Raw genomic sequence first — 19,522 nt, 5'->3', positions numbered from 1 at the left:
AGTAAGGAGGGGATAAGGGAGAAGATTTAGGTGTTGATAAGAGGAGAAAATCAAGGAATCTGAGTATGAAGTAGGAGTTAGCCGTATAGGGGACCCTGCAAGTGCATATTCGGCTAGGGCACCTTATGTTGGGAATTTCGGCATTTGGTCTAGGGCTGTCGAATTCTTTTGTATTTCGGGACTAGGTTATTTAGTTTGTTCTGTCGAAAATTAGGTTTCTCTTCTCTTCCCTTTTATTTTGCTAAAAATCGAAGACTTCACTGTGTCGACTTCACAACCACAAAACCAAATTCTCTGCTCATCTTTTCTTTTTCTTTTAGTCGAACCTAGAAACCCCTCACTGTGTCGTTTTCTCCATAGCTGAATACTACCTCTTTTCTCATCCTTTTCCTTCTTCTATCTTCTCTTTTCCTCATAATCGAACTCATACCCTTCCTTCTCTGTCGCATCCATTATTGTTACCATCTCCCATATTCTCCAAGAGCCGAATCTAGTGGTAGCCGAACTTCTCTTCTCTTACTTACTTATAAAAGTCGAAATCTATAAACCTGTGGTGGAGGAAGCCGAAACTTGGGTTGTTGGAATCTGTTTCTTCTTACGAGTACGATAGATCGGGGTTAGGATCGTGGATAGGTGCACTCTTTTAAGCCGAACAATGATAGGTAAGTTGTTGAAATAATTTGCGTTAATCATACATGTTTTAAGAAAAAGCCGAAACCCTTAAGGGGGGCTAACGTTTAGACTAAGGGCATTATGCCTCTTTCTTTTTTGAATGTGTAAGAATTAGCGTGAACAAGGGAGCGTGCAGAGAAAGACTTGAAGACTATTCGGTTGGATCCTTGGATCTAATCCATATTTCGGCAAGAAGGTAAGAGCAATAGGGTTTTAGGCATGGTTGGCCGAATATGGTAAGAGGTTAATACATAGTCGTTTTTGATAGTTAGATTAACGTGTTAGTAATCAATTGTAGGCGATTCGATGTGTGGATCTCGTCAAGATATCGTCGCAAATGTGTGTGTAATCGACACCTCTTATAGACTAGATCAGCAAAAGCCGAAAAGCCAAAATGCCGAAAAGCCGGTATTTTGAGAACATGCGAGTGTGCGAATGCTCTTGAGATTAATAGTTTGATGTGTATGGTAGATTAAAGTGATAAGACTGTAGAGTGCACGACTCTGTGCATTTCGATGTTTTTGGGCTTAATGGGCCAAAATCGGGATAGTGGGCCAACAGGCCCAATTCGGTAAGAAAATGCGGTAAGTGTTTCTGATCGTACGTAAATGGCTATGTTATGCATGGAAACCTTAAGAATAGTGAAATTACTTGAATACCCCTATGTATGGAAATTATTGATATACCTCTAGGTGCAAAATTACCATTATACCCCTAGGGTTACTTTTGACTGAAAAGCATGATGATTTAATTATGTATGATGTATGCCATAATTGTATATCTGCTGTATGGGGACATGGGTTATATTATGGAGGAAGCGTCCTGGTGGCTATGCCACAATTATCTGATCTGGTGGCTCTGCCACATATATCTGTTCTAGTGGCTCTGCCACAATTATCTGTTCTGGTGACTCTGTCACATTATCTGTTCTGGCAGCCATGCTGCATATTTCTGTGGCGTGTAGTGGTTGGGTGGGTCGAGTAGTCTCCCCACATGGTGAAAGGTTGGTATGGGGGTGCATGTGGTTGGATATGGGTTGGGTTTTGCATAAACATGTGATATATGTTCTGTTCTGTTATGGGCCTATGGGCTCTATTCTGACTTCTGTTCTGGGCTAAGGCCAACTTATTCTGTTCTCTGTGGTTTGAAATGATATAGGCTATGGTTGGGTTAATTTACACACTGATTTTCCCCAAACTCACTCTTTTATTTTCATCCACGCAGGTAATCCCCAACCATAGTAGGCTTGGAGCTGTGAGGGATTCGAAGTGGCCACACATTCTACAAGTTGATTTTCTTCTGGTGAATTGGACATCCCTTTTTATTTACGTTTAAGGTTTTTAGTTATTTAATTGTAATAAGGCTGCTCAATTATTTTTATGGTTTTAATATGTTTTATTAAGATAGGTATTACTTATATTAACTGTTGAAATTGAATAGCTTTTAGGGCGTGTTTTCAAAAACAGTAATTGATTTCAAAATAACACGACAACAAGTAAAGCTTCCGCAATGAAACTATTTTCCAAAATTAATCACTTTTCCTAAAAAGGACTTAATCAAATTGGATTCCTGGAAATATGCATGACGTTAAGGTGTGGCAATAGTGGTGTGCATGTCTAGGATTGGATCCGAAAGGAGCTTGGTACTTAAGTAGTCCGATGGACTCACCTCCTCTTTTCCGGTTTCCTACCTGGTGCTCAGCTTCCATTCACTTTAACCTGTATTGAAATTATCTTTTAAAACACTAAGTAAGTTTTTCTAGAACAACAACCTGAAATGTTTCGAACGTTTTGATGTGGCATGTCAGATCCGGCCATAACGTCTGGGTCGGGTTTGGGGTGTTACATAATCTCTTCTCCACTGATAAACACCATATTGGCTTCATAAGATCCTTAAAATATGCAATCAAATCTTCATAACATTTTGGTCAAACATGTCAACAAGCAAGGAAAGTTATGTATCTAACACAGTGATAGTGGAAGTGGCCACTTCCATTGGCACATAGACAACCACTTCAAAAGCTTGAGTCAACACTTTGGTTAATTTCTCATAAGTTTATTTTTTTATCCCCATACACCAACATATTAAATTCCATCTTTCTACCCAATAGTTTTACCACAACCTACCACAACCTTGTTCTTCATTCTTTTCTCCACCAAAGCATGAATCCTATAAAAAATTATATCAAAGGAATGCCATTAATGACGTCGGTAACCAAATCATCTTCATCTACATTTTCATGGTTGACTTTATTCCCTCATGAGTCATTGCTCATGAGCATATCCTTGAAAGAGATAAGTGAATTTTGACTAGGTGATAAAGCATTGTCCATCATCATTCCTCCTTTATCCAATGGCTCCTATTATAACACCCTTTGCTTGACCCGGTCGCCAGGTTCGAGCTACAAAATGTTAAACTATTTTCTAGAGCAACTAAAAAAAATTAATTCAATTATTCACACATATATTTAAGTATAATTCACATACATAATATGTTACATAACTATTTCTAGGTCCCACACAAGCTTACGAAAGCTCTTTTGCTAACTTGAGCTTGAATTAGGACCAAATTGTAAAGTTTTAAAAATTTTGGATCGACGTTATAATATTATGGTTCCTACGTCGTGACATCATCAGTTAGTGAGTTACGTTGTGACTTCAACGGTTTCGATACCACTCACTTTCGAACTATGTAGTGACATTGGGGTTAGGTAATTGCGACATTGCCCCTGTTTTGGTAAAAATCACATTTGGTACCAATTCATGCTTTCAATCCAACCCTTATATCTATTCATGTAACCTTTTACAATTCAAAACTCAATCAATTCACATCAAACCATGGTAATTCAAGTTCATAAACATGTGAAATCAAGCGTTCAAGTTAGCATCAAACAAATATTTTTCATTTGTGCAAGTTCATTCATTTAGCAAGTAGATATGCTAAATTATTGCATTTACCATTCAAACATACCATGTTTGTACAAATTAGAAGCTTGGCACTTAAATGACTCCAACATAAATCACACAAAGCATATATTCAATCACATCTCATACTTAACATTCAATTATACCATTTCTCAAGCCATTTATCAACTTGGCTATTCCAACTATCTTCCTTGCAATCTTTAACATGCCAAACCATACCAATTAAGATCATTACACATGCTAGCATCACAAAAGGCTAAACCATGCATCAATTAGGTCTCATGCGATACTTAATATACAAGTTCAACCATTATCACATTACCACATAACCATTAACTCGAAATTGATCATTTGCACAACAAAGGTCCTTATGTACATGCCATAATATCTAGACTCAAAATGAATATATATCTACTTTCTCATCTATAGTGTGTACTTCACATTGATTTGGCTTGACCAGTTCCGTAAGGTGACAAACTACAAGTGAAGGAAACAACTAGAGTAAACATTGAGAACTGTCAGTAAGTTTAAATGGAAATACTATGCTTATCTTGATCACTTATCAGTATAACAACTACCAATCACTTTGGCATGCAATTTAAATATCTTTGGCACATAATGCCTGTAACACCCCAAACCTAGCCTGGATGTTATGGTCGGATCTAGCGATGTCACATTGAAGTGTTTTTCATAAATCATGATAACGTTTGAAAAACCCAATGTTTATTTATCCATAATGTGATCTAGAAAATAATTTTAAAACTTGCGTCACTATCAAAAGTATTTCTTTTAAAACGTTATTAATTTTAAATTCTCGTTTATCGCGAAGCTTCTGAAATAGTTTTGCGTATTCGTGGTATATTGGTAAATCATGCATATCTTTTGAAAACCCGTATCGTACCACTAACAGGTATAAATCATAATGTAATAATAAAAGCCCAAATTAAAGAATAAAACTTAAAAAAGGCCTTTTACATAAAAATACCCAAATAAAACTACTTATAAATTAAAAGATAAATTCAAAAGCGTAAGCTGTTGTGTGTCCACCTCCGGGTCCCTCGCAGCACTGATTTGCCTAAGGATTACTTGTACAGTTAAAACTGTTGGGTGAGTTTACGAAAACTTAGTGTGTAATCCCATAATAACAAACAGTTAGACAAACAGAGAGTGAATAAATTTTGGGCCTAAGCCCATATCAGTAACAGTAGCGATCTAGGCTTCAGCCCATTTCAATAACATTAATCGGTCAAGATAAAGAATGTCGGTCAAGAACCATGATCAATGCGATAGAATGTCGATCAAGATAAGATGTCGGTCAAGATGCAAGCAGAAAATCCTACCCAGTCCAGCCTTTACACACCATCTCCGTACTAACCTTACACACCATGTGGGGATAAAATCAACCCACCCAGCCCTACACACCAAGTAGCACCAATTGCGGCACTAAAACAGTATTGCAGCAAAGCTGCCAGTATAGTAAGCTTAAAGCCATCAGTAGGTCCACAGTCGTCTTGTGCGACCCGTGCGACCATATCAGTACAGTACACTTCCTCCAAAATCATATATCCCACCCCATGCAATGCAACATACATATAACGTGGCATGCTCAAATACAGTCATACACATCGTAGAACAAATCTGTCATTTTACCTTACAAGGGTATTACAGTCATTTTACCCTACAAGGGTATTTTCAGTCATTTTACCTTATGGAGGTATTTCGATCATTTTACCCTATGAGGGTATTTCGGTCATTTTACCCTATGAGGGTATTTCGGTCATTTTATCCTATAAAGGTAAAACAGTCATTTCAACACATTGGGGTCTAGGTATATTTACCTACCCAACAGAAGGTTACAGTCGTCTCGCACGACTCGTACAACTTTAACAGTCCAACAGTGAGAAATGGGCCCCAGGCCCATTGTGCAGCCCATGCAGGTCCACACGCCCGTGTGGCCCACGAAGCCAAAAACTAGCCTTGGCCGTGTAAACTACACAGCCTGGCCCAACGTGGCCTAAAACAGTCTCGGCCCATGAAATCGCTCATGGTGGCCTCAACGCTCAAACGCCCATGTTTTACGCGTTCGGATTACCACACGAGCGAGCGCACGCTCGTGTAGTGTCAATAGTTGTACTTTTCGGGCTTTCGCCAATTTATATGTATAGCAGTGTGGTTACACACCTTGTTCACGAAGACGTGCGAATGCCCACGAGTACTCCACCTATTTCAATTACACGCTTCAGTTAATCACATACTAATTGAATAATCAAAAACCCGCATCAAAACATTTATCCAAACTTACCTATCACACGTCTGAATTAGTCGGTTTAGGCTTGCCCACTTACTTCATTGCATAAGCCCAATCCTTTTGCCTTAAGGGATTATCTGCATTTAAACTGAATCTTATCAACCTTTAGTCAAAAGAATAGTGGAACTAGATGATTAATCACTTACTGAAAACTCCAAGCCAAGACTAGAGGTAAGGGGCAATCGGCCTACACCCACACCAGAGCCGACAGTACACAGAATGATAGACGCAAGGTGAAACAATCACACCCCTATAAAAAAACGGTAGCAGAGGAAGATGTTAGGTTTTAGACTAACATAGCAAAGAGGGAGAAAGAAAAAGAATCGCATCCATACCGAGAGCTAGACTTACCTAAAATGCAAATCCGAAGAATAGCAGTGACTATAGAAATGACAGATAACAATGAAGGGAAAAGTCGGCACAGTGGAGCAATAAGAGCAGTAATATTCGGCCAAGCCTTAAAAAGAAGAGGGGAAAAATTGAGAGTAAGCAGAGAAAGGAGAGAAGAGAAGTGAAAGATGTTTATGGAGAAGGAAAGGTTCGGCTACAAGGAGAGATGATTGGCACAACAAAACCGATTGGGAGTGAAGAAGAAGAAGGAGAATTGGCCAAGGTAGCTAAGCACCAAAAGAGGAGAATTGTTAGACTTAAAAGAGTTGAGATAGAAAAAAATGGAGTATCCGGCTCAGAAGAAAAGTGCAATTTTGGAACAGGCCATAAGAAAAAAAGGTACCCAAAATGCTATATTTCGATTCACAGAGAAAAAGAACCAAAAGAATAACAGGAAAATGAGAGTGATTTTTGCACAGCTGAATTCTTTCCTCCCCAAAGTCGAACTCACAAGTGCCTACACTCCCAATTCGGCTCCAACACTCTATCTACTTCAAAACCCCTTAATTTCCTCCTAAAATCTCTCTTTAACTCCCTCCATGACCAATTCAAACTCCACTCCACTCTGCAGTGTTTCAGTCAAACTCTACTACCTCCCATAGCTAACAGTAAAAATAATCTCTATTTGCACAAACAGGGATTCGAACCTCAGACCACTAGCACACTCCACACACCACTTACCACTAGGCTAGCAGGCTTTTTATGACATGTTATCCCCACAATTGTTTAAAAGCCTATTGCCCAGAGACAGTGCTTATTCCTTCAAAAGCAAAACTTTTTTGCACCTGCTTAGGCTTGAACCCCAAACTTCTCAGGCACTTCCCAGAACACTTAACCATTGAGACAAACATGCATTTGTGTCACTTCTTACATAATTAATTATTTATGTGCCGCCTCCTAACTATTTCCATGCTCAATACCTAATACTTCTAGGTGCAAATTCGGGGCATTACAATGCCTTAACTAGTCACTTTCCAACATTACCATTCAAATAGATTAGACACACATGCATATCATGAATAACATCACTTAATATCAAAGCAACTTCATGTCACATAGCAAGTTATAAACATATATCATTTCTTATCAATACATTTTCAAGTCTTTCTATTTCAATTAAGATAAATATCGCTTGATGGTACTATAGTAAAATGGACTCGGATACACAGGTGAATTAAGTTGCTCACACAAGTTGAAATTACATTAGTTTACCTGTCTGGGCTAAAACTATGTTATACATAGCCCAAAAATTTGCAATAGATGCTAAATCATGTTATAACATGTAAAATCTCTTAACAAGTGCGCGTATAACCCTATTGGCATATCATTCGTATCCTAACCTTTTACTAAGTTCACACGAACATCATTTCCTTATATATATATCATTACCAATCCGTGTAATCAACCATAATTCATATTGTACCCTGTACATGACCATAAAATAACCAACCCTCACATAACATTTCAATTCAATCTATTACTAGCCATGAATGTCAATTTCACTAGTACTCTAATTATATTCAAACATATATATATATATATGAAATCAAACGCAAAATTACACATAACATAAAATAAGGTAGTAAGTTTCATATTAACTTACCTGTTCAAAATGTGAAAAGAGTGGATACTTCTGGGATTAATCCGTAATTTTAGTTTTTCCCCTATTAGATCCACTTTCATCCAAATCTTGATCTATACAATTATTTTATATAACAAATCAATACCAATCACTTTTATACAATGTTATGATATACATGATCTCATATAATTATATTTTTCAATTTCCCTCATATTTGACATTTTATTCAATTTAGTCATTGAACTCGGGAAAAACATAATTTTTAGTTCCTAGCTTCGGATTAAAATTCGACTTAATATATTCTCATTAGGGACCTTATACTTTCTATTTCTTACATAATTTCATGATAATTTTTACATTTATTCAATTTGATCCCTAATGTAGTAAAGTTAACAAATAAGCCAAACTAACCCTAATGTAGCAAAGTTAACAAATAAGTCAAACTAACTTGATAATCATGAAATTATGTAGGATTCAAAACTAGCTTGTTTGAAAAAGACCTAATGTAAATTGAATAAATTTTAGCAACCCTAATCCCTCCAAGTTAAAAATTAGGATTCAAATTGAATAAATTAGGAACCAAATTGGGGTCGTTACACTTCTTCCCTCCACCATACTTTCTTAGCAGCCCTAATCGTTCCAAGGGTGGCTGAGTTCAACGCTGGAATCTCAATGTCCATCATCAATTTTTTGCAGCCGAGTAATGTAGGATTCAAAAGTTAAATCGTTAGATTTTAATCTTCTAGATGTGAAAAAGTGATAAGAGATTTACAGAAAACAAATTTAATGTTTTGGTTGGATGCATGATGGAAGTAAAACTTTTAAGAATATAATAACAAAAACAAAAATTACTAAAGCAAAGCCCTGTACAGTCCCTATTCAAAAGTTTCAGTCATACACATCTCTATATTGACTTTATTTCCTGATACAAAATTGCTTCGAAATGCTTGAATCGAACGTGTCATTACTCATTAGTACACAATATTTTCTTTTAGAGAAAACAAAATTACTCAATCACCAAAATGAACAAACAATTACAGCTATCCATGAAAAGGAGATGAGGCACTTGAAATCTTGCCTTTCTGCTTGAGAAGTAGTGGTGTGGTGGTAATCATAGTCTAACAAAAACATCTCAAGAAGTTGACGAGGAAATGGAACAAGTAATTCTCTTGGTCTAACATTTCATGTCGAACCAGTCTTTCCCAGATGATGTTCTGAGGCAGATTATCACTGTAATATAGCAAGGTTGTGACAGAAGCTGCAGGCTCGGTGAGTAACGACATCAATAGCCGCAATAGAGACCGAAACAAAAGGGGCGTCAGAGACTGCAACAAAGAAGGAAATACAAGTATAGGGTGAGCCTTATCTATCTATACACACATGTGTATGAATGAATATTGATGTTATGATGATAAAGAACGATGAAAGAAGAGATGGCCAAGGAAAAGAAGCATATACCATGGGTTACTGTGGAGTTTGGAGAGCCTGAAAGAATGCAGGAAATAGGAGCTTGGAACTGGTAGTCAAAGAAAGTTTGGGCCATTGGGTTTGGGTTCTTTAACTGCCAATCTTAGGACCAGCTGACATTCAGACCTAACCTTCCTTGTAGTTACCAGGAACTATGAAAAAAATTGGGAACTGGTAGCTAGAGAAAAACGAGGGGTCAAACCGTTCTACTATACTTGTGAAATATATAATCTTTTGATTGCCTATTAGTACAAGCGACTTCCTCCCTCCCTGGCCATTTGGGAATCATGGGTTTAACGGCTTGGTTCAGTACCATACATTATTTTTTTTGTTCAATGCTATCGGGGTACCATTCTCAATCAACTCTAACAGTCAATTATTGAAATTTTGAATATGAACCAAGTTAGATTTCTGGGTTGTTACATACAATGCAAGAAGAGGAGAAAATGCCTTTACTACGTAGATTTTCTTCATGTTTTCCAAGCCTTCCATCTAATTTAATTGATTCTCTCTTCCACTAACTGCCACATTTCACGTTTACAATATATATATATATATAGATATAGATATATATTCTGGATTATGAGTAAAGTTTCGTTTGTTTGTCAGTAAAATATTTTCTAGAAAATGATTTCTGAAAAATAATTTATTTTTCTGAAAATGATTACTTTTCTGTTGTTTGGATGAATCTGTGTAAAATATTTTTTGTTGTTTAGCAGATTTCCTGAAAATATTTTTCGAAAAAGCTGTTTTACATATATTAATAAATTTATATTTTAAATTATTTTTGCATATATTGCAATGATTTATTTATAAATAAATAAATTAAATTAAATATATAATAATACTCAATTATTAAGCTACAATATTAACCGTCATAAATTGAAAACAACAAAATTCTATTTACACTTTTTCGATAAACGTCAAACACAAATATTTTAAGAAGAAAAAAGAGAAACCCCTATAACATAGGTTTTCCTTGTATACATAATGAAAGTTTATTAGCTTAATATTGATGACCACAAAAATTTTATTGTTCATCAATTTAATTTTACAGAGAAATTATTTTTCTCAGACAAATCTATAATTTGAAGAAATTGAAACTAGGAGTTCAAGTCAAAGCTCAAAGCCTTGTATGAATATACAATCACTTACAAGGAACCAATTAATATCCTAAGAAAGCTGTTCTATATTGGTACAGGCTTCAACTTCTGTTGATTGTGTAAAATCCAATATGTCATCAACAACTTGGAATGATAATGATAGGCCAAGATTCTTTCCATATTCATACATTGCTCTGTTACACTACGATCAGCTCCACTGAAAATGGCGGCTCCCTTGGTACTAGCTGCAATCAATGAAGCTGTTTTGTAATAACAGTCAAACAAACTTGATACCTGCTTAATCTCACCACTTGCAAAATCCTTAATAACCTGCAATATCATTAATGAGGATACACTTGAGACTACCAATTTGCTACAGTTTCACTCTTAAACACCACCACAACTACCAATTTGCTATATATGTACAAAGAACATGGACGCCCCACATTTACACATGCACTTATTGTATATACTGAAATAGAAACTATGTCTAGTGCCCTTATACATGTGTATAGAAGGCTGCAACCATAGCCTCAATTATCCCAAAGAAAATAATCACAGTAAATACAACCAATGCAAGTGCTATGAATTTGAAACTTGCAGAGAGCTCTAAGCACCAACCTGTTTGAAGAAATGGACGCGCCTTTTACTCGCAGCAAAACTCCAAGAAGTCGCTGGTTCGAACTTAAACGTGGCCTACTTGAACTACTTATACAAACTGGTTGCTGCATGAAAAAAACAAATTCATTATAGCATTTCTCTGAAAGACACTCAAAATATTCATTACTGAAGAAGAGGTTCAACACTAGCTCAATGCACTTAACTGTTAAGTAATTTCCCTAAAATAAAAGCAAATCACAAAGTAATGCAATATCAAGCAATCTTATCTATCTATATACATATTATATATTATTGGATGAAATTTACAACAATTTAGCTTAGGGCTCAGAACCCAGATAAAAATTATCGAGGAAATTTTACATTATATAACTACTTTTGTTCATAAACGAATATAGAACCCAAACCACATAAATGTCGATTGAAATTCAGCACTTCCCACTTTTCTTTTTATACTTTTCATCCGTTTGAGAAAAAAAATGATAATCACAGGAACTTAGCCACCACTTGAAAAAGGTTCAAGCATCTAAAGATGGACAAAGAATTCAAATATTTACAAGGAAGAACAAACCCGAAAGTGGAACTCAAAGAGGGCAAACCCGAAAGTGGAACTCAAAGAGAGCAAACTGAAAACCCACAGCAGATTAGAGATCAAAGAAGATAAAATCACTGGATGATGAAAAAATCAAAACAGAGAAAGAGCAGATCGAAATGGAAGTATTCAAACCATTTCTCGATGCAAAGAAAAATGCAGTAATTTTATCTCAAGCTATTAACAGATATATATATATATATATATATATGGAAGAACAAGAAGTAATAATAAAACAAAACAGCAAACGTACAAGAAAAAAGAACCGCTAGGTTTTCATTAGTCCACATATACACATTACCCAGGCATAAGAACATGATCTATGATCCGTAATATCCAGATTTATCTTACAATCAGCTCTCAGCATTAAATTTTCTTTCAACAGATAAATACTCAACTTCTACACCTATTATTAACTCTAAAAAATCCATTGCTACAAGTAAAAAAACTATATAAAATTGCAAATCCTTTCTAATTTTGCGAAAAACAGAAAACATTCCTCATTGTTACCGAAACAAGGATCGATCTCAGGCTGCTGAATAACAAAGGATATCTAATTTTAGCATCATTCTATTACAACACTAGGTTGAATCAAATTCCAAATCCAAAAAAAGGAAAAACTCATTTTCTAACTATGAAGGACTGGAAAAGGAGCATATATTACACTACTAATCATTAACAATAAACAAGTAGCATATCTAATAATCCAGAAAATATTCATTAATCCAGAAAAAAGCAAACAAAAAAATTATCAAGCATGATTATTTTAAATTAGGTCTCATGAGCTAAACTCTTCTATATTTCATACATGAAAAATCAAAATTAAAGAGAATTAAAGAAAACCCAGAACCCAAACAACATTCAGATGAATTATTCCTAAAAAAGAGGTCTGAATTTTACATTAAAAACCGGAACTTTCAGATAAAAAAAATAAAGAGAAAGAAAAATGGAGATACCTATATGAGATGGGAAAACGGGATCGGCGAAGACATTGATGCATAAGATACATAAAACTGCTGCTACCAACGTAATAAACAACCTCATTTTCCCCCCTTTTGGAGAGATATTACTTTCAATTCAAAATTCAATATTTAATCCCGCAATTATTCTCTTTTTTTTTTTTCCTTCTCTAAAATGAAGGTAAAAATATTCGATTATGAAGAAAAAGAACATAATGAGTCGGTATCCAGGGCTGGTGAAGATGACGATGAGAGGTGGGCTAATGGACTGGAAGTGAAATTATGACCCAATGGGTTCATTTGTGCTAATCAAGCTCAAGAATTTCAGGCAAACGTAAAAGATGAATATGAAGAGAGATCAACAACGAAAAGAACAAAAACCTAGAAGAGAAGATGAAGAACGGAAGAAGGAAAAGGAATGAAGAACGGAAGAAGGAAGAAGAAGAAGGAGCTTACCTGATAAAGGAGGAACCAGAAAATGTCTTACAGAAATGAAATCCGTAAGACATTTTCCAAAATTAAGGGCCTCTTTTACCGTGTTTTGTAATTGATTTTGCTTGAGGAAAATATTTTCAGCCTAAACAAACACCAGAAAACGCTGAAAGCTTTTCTAGGAAAATATTTTACTTCAAAACAAACAGACCCTAAAATATACAGAGATTGGAAAAATAGTAATATTTTTCTTGATGATGATGATGTGAACCCTAACTATCAAATTTTGGAATGCCAAGAATATTTAGTCACAATCGAGTCCATGATACAAATAGCGTGAGTTGGCACAGAGTAATATAAACGAAAAAGCTTGACATAACATTTACTATATTTTGGGCCAAATTTTCTGCAAGAACCAAGAGAACCTGCATATGCTACTAAAACTGAAACAAGGGTAACATTTCCTGGTACTGAATCAGGCAACCTTTCGGCAAATATCGTCCATATATCCATGATAGATGCAAACTAGAGATATGTGTTCCTTTTTCCCTCTAAAAGTTCTAGCTAATCATGTCTATAGTTATGTATTTTGGGGATGTTTAGCATAAAATCCAATCATATTGTATTTCTTCATTGTGATTATATGCTCAGAAGCGCAGATACCCCATCCATGATGCCTTTTGAGAGAAGATGAAGCTAAGTGCTGCTGCTCACTGTGATGATCCTCGTCATTTTCATCAAATTCCAACTACAAAGAATGTTCTTTTAAAAAAAACAAAATGTATGAACTTTAGAAGTGGACCCAGAAGCTTGATAAATAGTTATGAAGCAACTCTGTTCTGGGGATCGGGCAGTAAGCAAAGATCATCTCTGTTTATTCCTCTTGTGGATCTTGCAAGAGAAGACTTAAATCATAAGATGAGGGTTAATGAGAGCTAATACAAGAGGATATCAAAGATTCAAGTCATAGATGCAATAGAAGTAGCTTCACGATGAGAATCCAAATCCGCTCATCCTCTCATCAAGATAACCGACAATGAAACCATGAAGTCCTAACCCTTGTATTGCACTCTGGATTTTTCAGAACAAATGAACAAGAAAACAGCAGCTAAGAACAGAGTAACCAAAAGAAACTAGTATATTCCATTTCGGAAAGACTTGTAACTTATTATGCTCCGAAAATAGGAACTTAGACGACCTAACTTAGCCTATATTAGCCTGAGGAAGATACTCCAAAAATGGATGACTCTTGCATCCACTCAAATATGCTAAGCAAATAAGCAAGTTGGAATCACCATTGAAACTCAGTACTACAAAAAAAGTGAGGCAGACTAGTATTTTCAGGTTCACAACCAAGCAAATTCTAACTATTGTTTATCAGGATTCTCGGGTTCTTCTTCCTTTTCAGGATCTTCCTCCTCTTCCTCTTTCTTTTCTTCCTCTTCTTCATCTTCTTCTGGAGGATCGTATGGCATTGGTGGTGGTAATGGTGTCTTCATAGGGCTAAATTGAGGAAATATATCAGGTCTACGCCCGGGATTAGGCCTCTCCCACTCCTGCCATTTAAACAAAGGAAAAAAAACACAATGAAAACAACATGTTTCTCAAATGATTGATTTATCTAAGCCAAACTGCCACTACCCACTAATCAAACACAATAAAACAGAGTATTACAGCAACAAAAAAAAAACAAAAAAAATCATCTTAACTATTACTGCATAACGTTTTATTGTTCACAAAAGCTGACCACAGGTATCGTATCATGTAGTTAGGGATTGCCCCGACTGCGAAAAACTTGAAATTTCCCTACCCCATTAGCAAGGAAATTAAAAACTAGTTACAGAGTATAAAGGACTTACAATGGGGAAATCGAGGGGATTGCGGCGAGTCAATTTCTCTTCCTCGGGAGCCATACAAACCACATGACGTGTCTTTCTCCTGCTCCGTTGATGGCCATTAGAGACTGTAAAGGCGAGGGGGTATCTGCAAATGACACCCGTGGAAGTGTAAGAAGAAGAGGTGGAGGTGGTTGAGGGCGGAGCTAGGGTTATGGACGGCGGGGATAAGGAGATGCAAATGAAAGATGCCATGGTATTTGGTGGGGTGTACTGCTTCCCCAGTTGGAGCGAAACAGAGTTAAGAAAGGGTCTTATACAAATCCGACCGCCTTTTCTCCAAGTCGGGCGCTACTCAAGAGTGGGTTTCTCAAACAATGACCATAACTCTAATTTCTGGTGGCTCAGCCCTCACTCTTTCAGATTTTGTGTACCCCCTAAATAAAAACTAACTGATAAGTTCACTTTTTTGTCAGTTAACTTAAAAAAAAAAATTCAAAACTCTTTCTACTTTATTTAAATATCTTCAAGTTGTATTTTTCTTGTATTTTCGTTTTTGGGATGCAATAGGAGGTAATAAGTTTTTTCATTTCTACATTAGAGAGTTATTACCAAATGGCGTTCTACATCAACAGACTAATTTTAATCAAAACCAGTTTTTCTGATGAAAATGCAAAATCACTACTTTAAGATTCTATTGTCCATAGAACCATGGACCATGTTATATACCAAAGAGTCTTTAACACTTTTAAAAGTTTCATTCAATAAAGCATCCATGCAAATACACCAAAGAACACAAATAGTACTAGAGAAAGCTATAACTATTTGATTCTAGCCTTAAACTCTCCACCTCCCAAGGCGCTTCCTAGCTGCTAGTGGCATTCTCGTCCTCAATGGGGCAGTCTGCTTTTCCCCCTCGCTGTCTTCACTATCTAGCACTACTACCTTTTCAGATATTGAAGATTCTTGTTCCATTTCTTCTGCTCCTTTCTCCTTTACCTCCACATCAGCTTGCATACTTTGAACAACTTGATGAGACTGCGGCTTCTGGTCACCCCTGCATCCCTGTTGCAGTTGTTGTGTTGAAGGAATTAAAGATAGCTTACGACCAAGCCCCTTTCTTTCAAGAGTTTGGGGCTTTGAATATGGCAAGTTTTGAACCGGCATCACATTCTCTTTGTTGTTCACCTGTTGTCTATGTGCTGAGCCTTTGAGTCCCAGTGAAAGCTTCTTACCTACTGAACTAAGCTTCTCAGTTTTTTTATTGGCACAGATGTTTTCGGTTCTGTCAACATGACTCTTTTCAACTGTCCCAAGAATTTTCACTTTTTCAAATGTTTGCATTGGTTCCATAGACCCAAATGGATCTTTCTGGCTTTGGCATAGCTTTGAACTGCTCTTTGTGCTGCTGTTTGCTGAATTATCATCTTCATGCTGGTCAAGTTGTTGATTGTCGCTAGCCAGAGAAAATGAGGATTCAGAGGAAGCTTGATGTTGGTAGAGTGATGATAGGTAATTTGGGTCCACATTCTCCTTGTTATCAAAATCGTCCTTGAACTGACCAGACACTTTCGAAGATGATTTCCGCCCTTTTCCATTAACTTTTTCATGGTTAAGATTGTATTCGCTCAACACATCATTTTCCTTCTCTCTTTTTCGCTTACATTCCATTTGAGTTCCCGATGCCGAAAGAAATAAGTTGTGATTAGGCACCTTCTGGTCAGCATCTTTTTTATTGTTTAAGATTGTAGATTCCAGTGATAACTTTTGGCTAATGCCATGTGTTCTTTTATTGCTAGGACTAAGCTCCAGACCACCATGGTTTGATGCTTGGTCCAATCCTTGAACTTCCACCTGCAATCAAAAGAAGTATGAAGAATAACCAATCCAAAACAAACAACATAAAAATCAAATAAATTAACTGCTAATACCATCGTTGAATCAACTTTAGTTTCAGTGCATTGATAGCTACAAGCCTTGGCATATTTTTCAGTCATTGATCGTGCTTTTTGGTCAAAAGCTTGTCTATTATACTTGTATTCCCTACTCTGTAGATTCATTAACATATCAAAAGTAAAGGGAAAACATGGAAAAGAAAGGAAAATCAATTTATCTTGAGAGAAAGTCTACTTACTGCTTCACACATTAGGCCATCATCAGGATTTGGTTCGCTGAGCAATAGCCTTATACTTGTAAGCACTGTTGAAATGTTCAATGATGGTTGCCATGCCCCCTGTTTAGATGAGGACCATACTCTTCATGTCATATATCATATATCAGATACTTTAAAGAAACAAAACTTCCATTTTAGAAGTGAAATAGAAGAGAAATCAATGAGGCAAACATGGTTTTTTAGCATAAAAATTTCAGTGTCTACTAACTAAAAAAGAAACTTAAACGTCAGACAAGTCTATTCTTCATGTTTAATGGTCCCTGTAAACAATTGAAAGTTCAATAACCTTAAACTTGATTCCACTCGGATAAAGATCAAGGATCCATTATATTGCACATATGGTCAACAACATTCTTTGAGTGAATATAAATCTAAAGTTTTAAAGTTAGAAACTTAAACGTAACAATTGAGTTCTTCCAACCATCAGTTTAAAAGTTTTTGAAATAATCGTTTCACTGTCTCTTCAAATATAATAAAAGCATACAAAGGAAATTATGCAAGATAAATACTTAGTATCACTACAATTTTCTTGGGAACTAAAACAAAACTAACCTTGGGAGGAAGATTGAGAATGTCAAGGCAAATTCGACCTCCATTATCGATGTTCGGGTGATAAATTGGCGTCGCAAAAGTCACAATCGGAGGCTGAAGTGGATACCTTTAAGGCAAAAAAAAAAAAACCCTCCTCCTTTTAATAAAAGAAAATGCGAAAGAAAAATTGAAATTCATTGTGCAACTTAGATATACCTTTCAGGTATCTGAATCTTAATCTTGAAGATTCCTTTGCTATAAACAGTTTCTTCAGGACCTTCTATTTCTGTTAAACATCATCCAGATTTTGGATTTTAATTATTTTAAATAATTTTTTTGGGTGAAGCAAAAGCGAGAGGGAGAATGAACATACGGGCGTGGATGGAAGAGAGATCAGTAATATCAGATTGTGAAGAGAGGGTAGGAAAGGAAGCGCCATGAGGAGGATCGACAAGAAGGAGCTTCAGCTCCTTTTGCATTCTCAGTTTTAGCCTTGCTTCTTGAGCCATTTACTTCTTCTTCTGGTTTGACCTTTTGTTTTCTGAGCTTTAAAGAAATATTGGGGGCTTCTGATTTTTGAGCGGGCGGCCAAATATTTTCAAATGTGTTATTTTTTTTTTCGTGTTTTAACCTTTTAAATCTCCCTCCTAAAAATAAGGAAAAACAAGTTGAAAATTATATACAGACACAGTAATTAGTATTCAACAAAGACTGGCTTATACCTTTATATCCTTTTAGCCCAATTTCATTGTTATTTTTCAACTCTAAATTATTACCATCTTATATCAAAATATTTAATTTTAAAACTTGGAGTTTAGACTTGTAAAACTTGATTGGAATTTAAGTTAATGGATTGGAATTGATTGGAATTTAGGTTAATGGATTGGGGCCACTTTTATTTTCATTCTGAATCTTCTTCCTTTTTATTTTAATATTAAATAAAATTTTGGGCTTTAGCCCATTAGTCTTAAATTTATATATTGTTGAGATGATTTTTAGAACATTATAAACCAATTTTTACACTAAAAAAAATCTTGGCCACATATTATGAAATTTGACTTGTTAAATTATTTTTTTGGTAATTTAAATTGTTAAAAGGTTAGAAAAAGGGTAAAGCCCTTCATTATATATCCTTACCAGTTGACCATATTGTAGAAAAACTTTTATCTAATTCTTTTTTATCCTTCTCTATTCATTTTCTCTTCAATTTTCACCATTTTCTTACAAAAATTGACTCCATAAAAGCCTCATTGAGTCATTCTCCCCATCATCTTCATCACCCACTTATTTAGGATTCGAACTCCTAACACTTTATCATCTCATTTCATATTTATATACTTCTATTTGGCTGTTGAGCCATTCATATGGCTATTTCATGTTAGTCTCATGTTCTCTTGATATATATTTATTTTCCTTGTTATGATTCTTGTAGCAAAAGAAGTTGTTAGAGAAAGTTCTAACAAAGAAAGGAGAAAACTGTAGAGTGAAGGCTTTGTTGGAGGATATTTCCTTTATGTTGTTTTGAAATGTAAGTTCTCATGAAACTTATTATGGTTTCCTTGTTAAATGTATGAATTAATGTATTCTAAATATGTTATAGTTGCTTATAAATGTGAGAAGAACATAGTTCATTTAGAATTTGGTTTCATATGTGTGTTACTTAAGATAGGTTGGGTTACCATGTTTCAAGGAGTTATATGATTTGTTATTTGAGACTTTGAGTAATATGTGGCAAAAACCACTCATGTGATCTTATTCAATCAAGCTTGAATAATGTTATGGAAAATTTAACATGTTGTCTTATAATATTGGCGTGAAAGTGTGTAATTATGGCTATGACTATAAGATATGAATTTTTTTCTTTTTTTTTTTTTGTTTTCAGAGCTTGTATGATCCTTTTTGATGAAAATGTGAAATTGTATTTCATCTTCGGTTT

At 35.5% G+C, this 19,522-nt stretch overlaps 2 protein-coding genes and 1 long non-coding RNA gene across 6 annotated transcripts; all 3 read right to left on the bottom strand.

The window, feature by feature from the left end:
• Nucleotides 1-4,476: 4,476 nt before the first annotated feature.
• LOC108471677 (uncharacterized) lies at nucleotides 4,477-8,514 on the bottom strand. 2 transcript variants are annotated; one of them, XR_001869514.2, is made up of 5 exons: nucleotides 7,898-8,514; nucleotides 6,051-6,154; nucleotides 5,899-5,981; nucleotides 5,778-5,817; nucleotides 4,477-4,671 (listed from the first exon to the last, which is right to left on the bottom strand). It is a non-coding gene; the product is annotated as an uncharacterized LOC108471677 (long non-coding RNA). The 2 variants fall into 2 exon arrangements; XR_008284350.1 differs by lacking the exon at nucleotides 7,898-8,514 and adding an exon at nucleotides 6,256-7,882.
• A 1,891-nt stretch (nucleotides 8,515-10,405) lies between these two features.
• Nucleotides 10,406-15,347, bottom strand: LOC108455826 (uncharacterized). Of its 3 annotated transcripts, none has more exons than XM_017754393.2 (4): nucleotides 14,907-15,347; nucleotides 12,613-14,603; nucleotides 11,068-11,171; nucleotides 10,406-10,776 (listed from the first exon to the last, which is right to left on the bottom strand). In XM_017754393.2, the coding sequence occupies exons 1-2, from the start codon at nucleotides 15,135-15,137 to the stop codon at nucleotides 14,415-14,417; spliced, it is 420 nt and encodes a 139-aa protein (XP_017609882.1). In that variant the 5' UTR covers nucleotides 15,138-15,347; the 3' UTR covers nucleotides 10,406-10,776; nucleotides 11,068-11,171; nucleotides 12,613-14,414. The 3 variants fall into 3 exon arrangements, with proteins under 3 accessions (XP_017609882.1, XP_052885799.1, XP_052885798.1); XM_053029839.1 differs by having other exon boundaries at nucleotides 10,406-10,691; XM_053029838.1 differs by having other exon boundaries at nucleotides 13,072-14,603.
• Nucleotides 15,348-15,538: 191 nt separating this feature from the next.
• On the bottom strand, nucleotides 15,539-18,225 carry LOC108455817 (uncharacterized). Its single transcript, XM_017754370.2, has 6 exons — nucleotides 17,960-18,225; nucleotides 17,803-17,872; nucleotides 17,608-17,713; nucleotides 17,017-17,115; nucleotides 16,814-16,930; nucleotides 15,539-16,736 (listed from the first exon to the last, which is right to left on the bottom strand). The coding sequence occupies exons 1-6, from the start codon at nucleotides 18,093-18,095 to the stop codon at nucleotides 15,720-15,722; spliced, it is 1,545 nt and encodes a 514-aa protein (XP_017609859.1). The 5' UTR covers nucleotides 18,096-18,225; the 3' UTR covers nucleotides 15,539-15,719.
• Nucleotides 18,226-19,522: the final 1,297 nt, after the last annotated feature.

This window comes from Gossypium arboreum, chromosome 6, assembly GCF_025698485.1.
Source record: "Gossypium arboreum isolate Shixiya-1 chromosome 6, ASM2569848v2, whole genome shotgun sequence".
Classification (NCBI taxonomy): Eukaryota; Viridiplantae; Streptophyta; class Magnoliopsida; order Malvales; family Malvaceae; genus Gossypium; species Gossypium arboreum.
This window is presented reverse-complemented; position numbering and strand designations above follow the sequence as displayed.

What these genes read in the sequence shown, in the direction of transcription:
- LOC108455817 (XM_017754370.2), bottom strand. Translation starts at nt 18,095, where the DNA reads ATGGCTCAAGAAGCAAGGCTAAAACTGAGAATGCAAAAGGAGCTGAAG. An exon ending in TCTCTCTTCCATCCACGCCC is followed by an intron (nt 17,873 to 17,959) that starts GTATGTTCATTC and finishes GATGTTTAACAG; the next exon opens with AAATAGAAGGTCCTGAAGAA. An exon ending in CTAAAGTTGATTCAACGATG is followed by an intron (nt 16,737 to 16,813) that starts GTATTAGCAGTT and finishes TTTTGATTGCAG; the next exon opens with GTGGAAGTTCAAGGATTGGA.
- LOC108455826 (XM_017754393.2), bottom strand. Translation starts at nt 15,137, where the DNA reads ATGGCATCTTTCATTTGCATCTCCTTATCCCCGCCGTCCATAACCCTA. An exon ending in ATCCCCTCGATTTCCCCATT is followed by an intron (nt 14,604 to 14,906) that starts GTAAGTCCTTTA and finishes TTTAAATGGCAG; the next exon opens with GAGTGGGAGAGGCCTAATCC.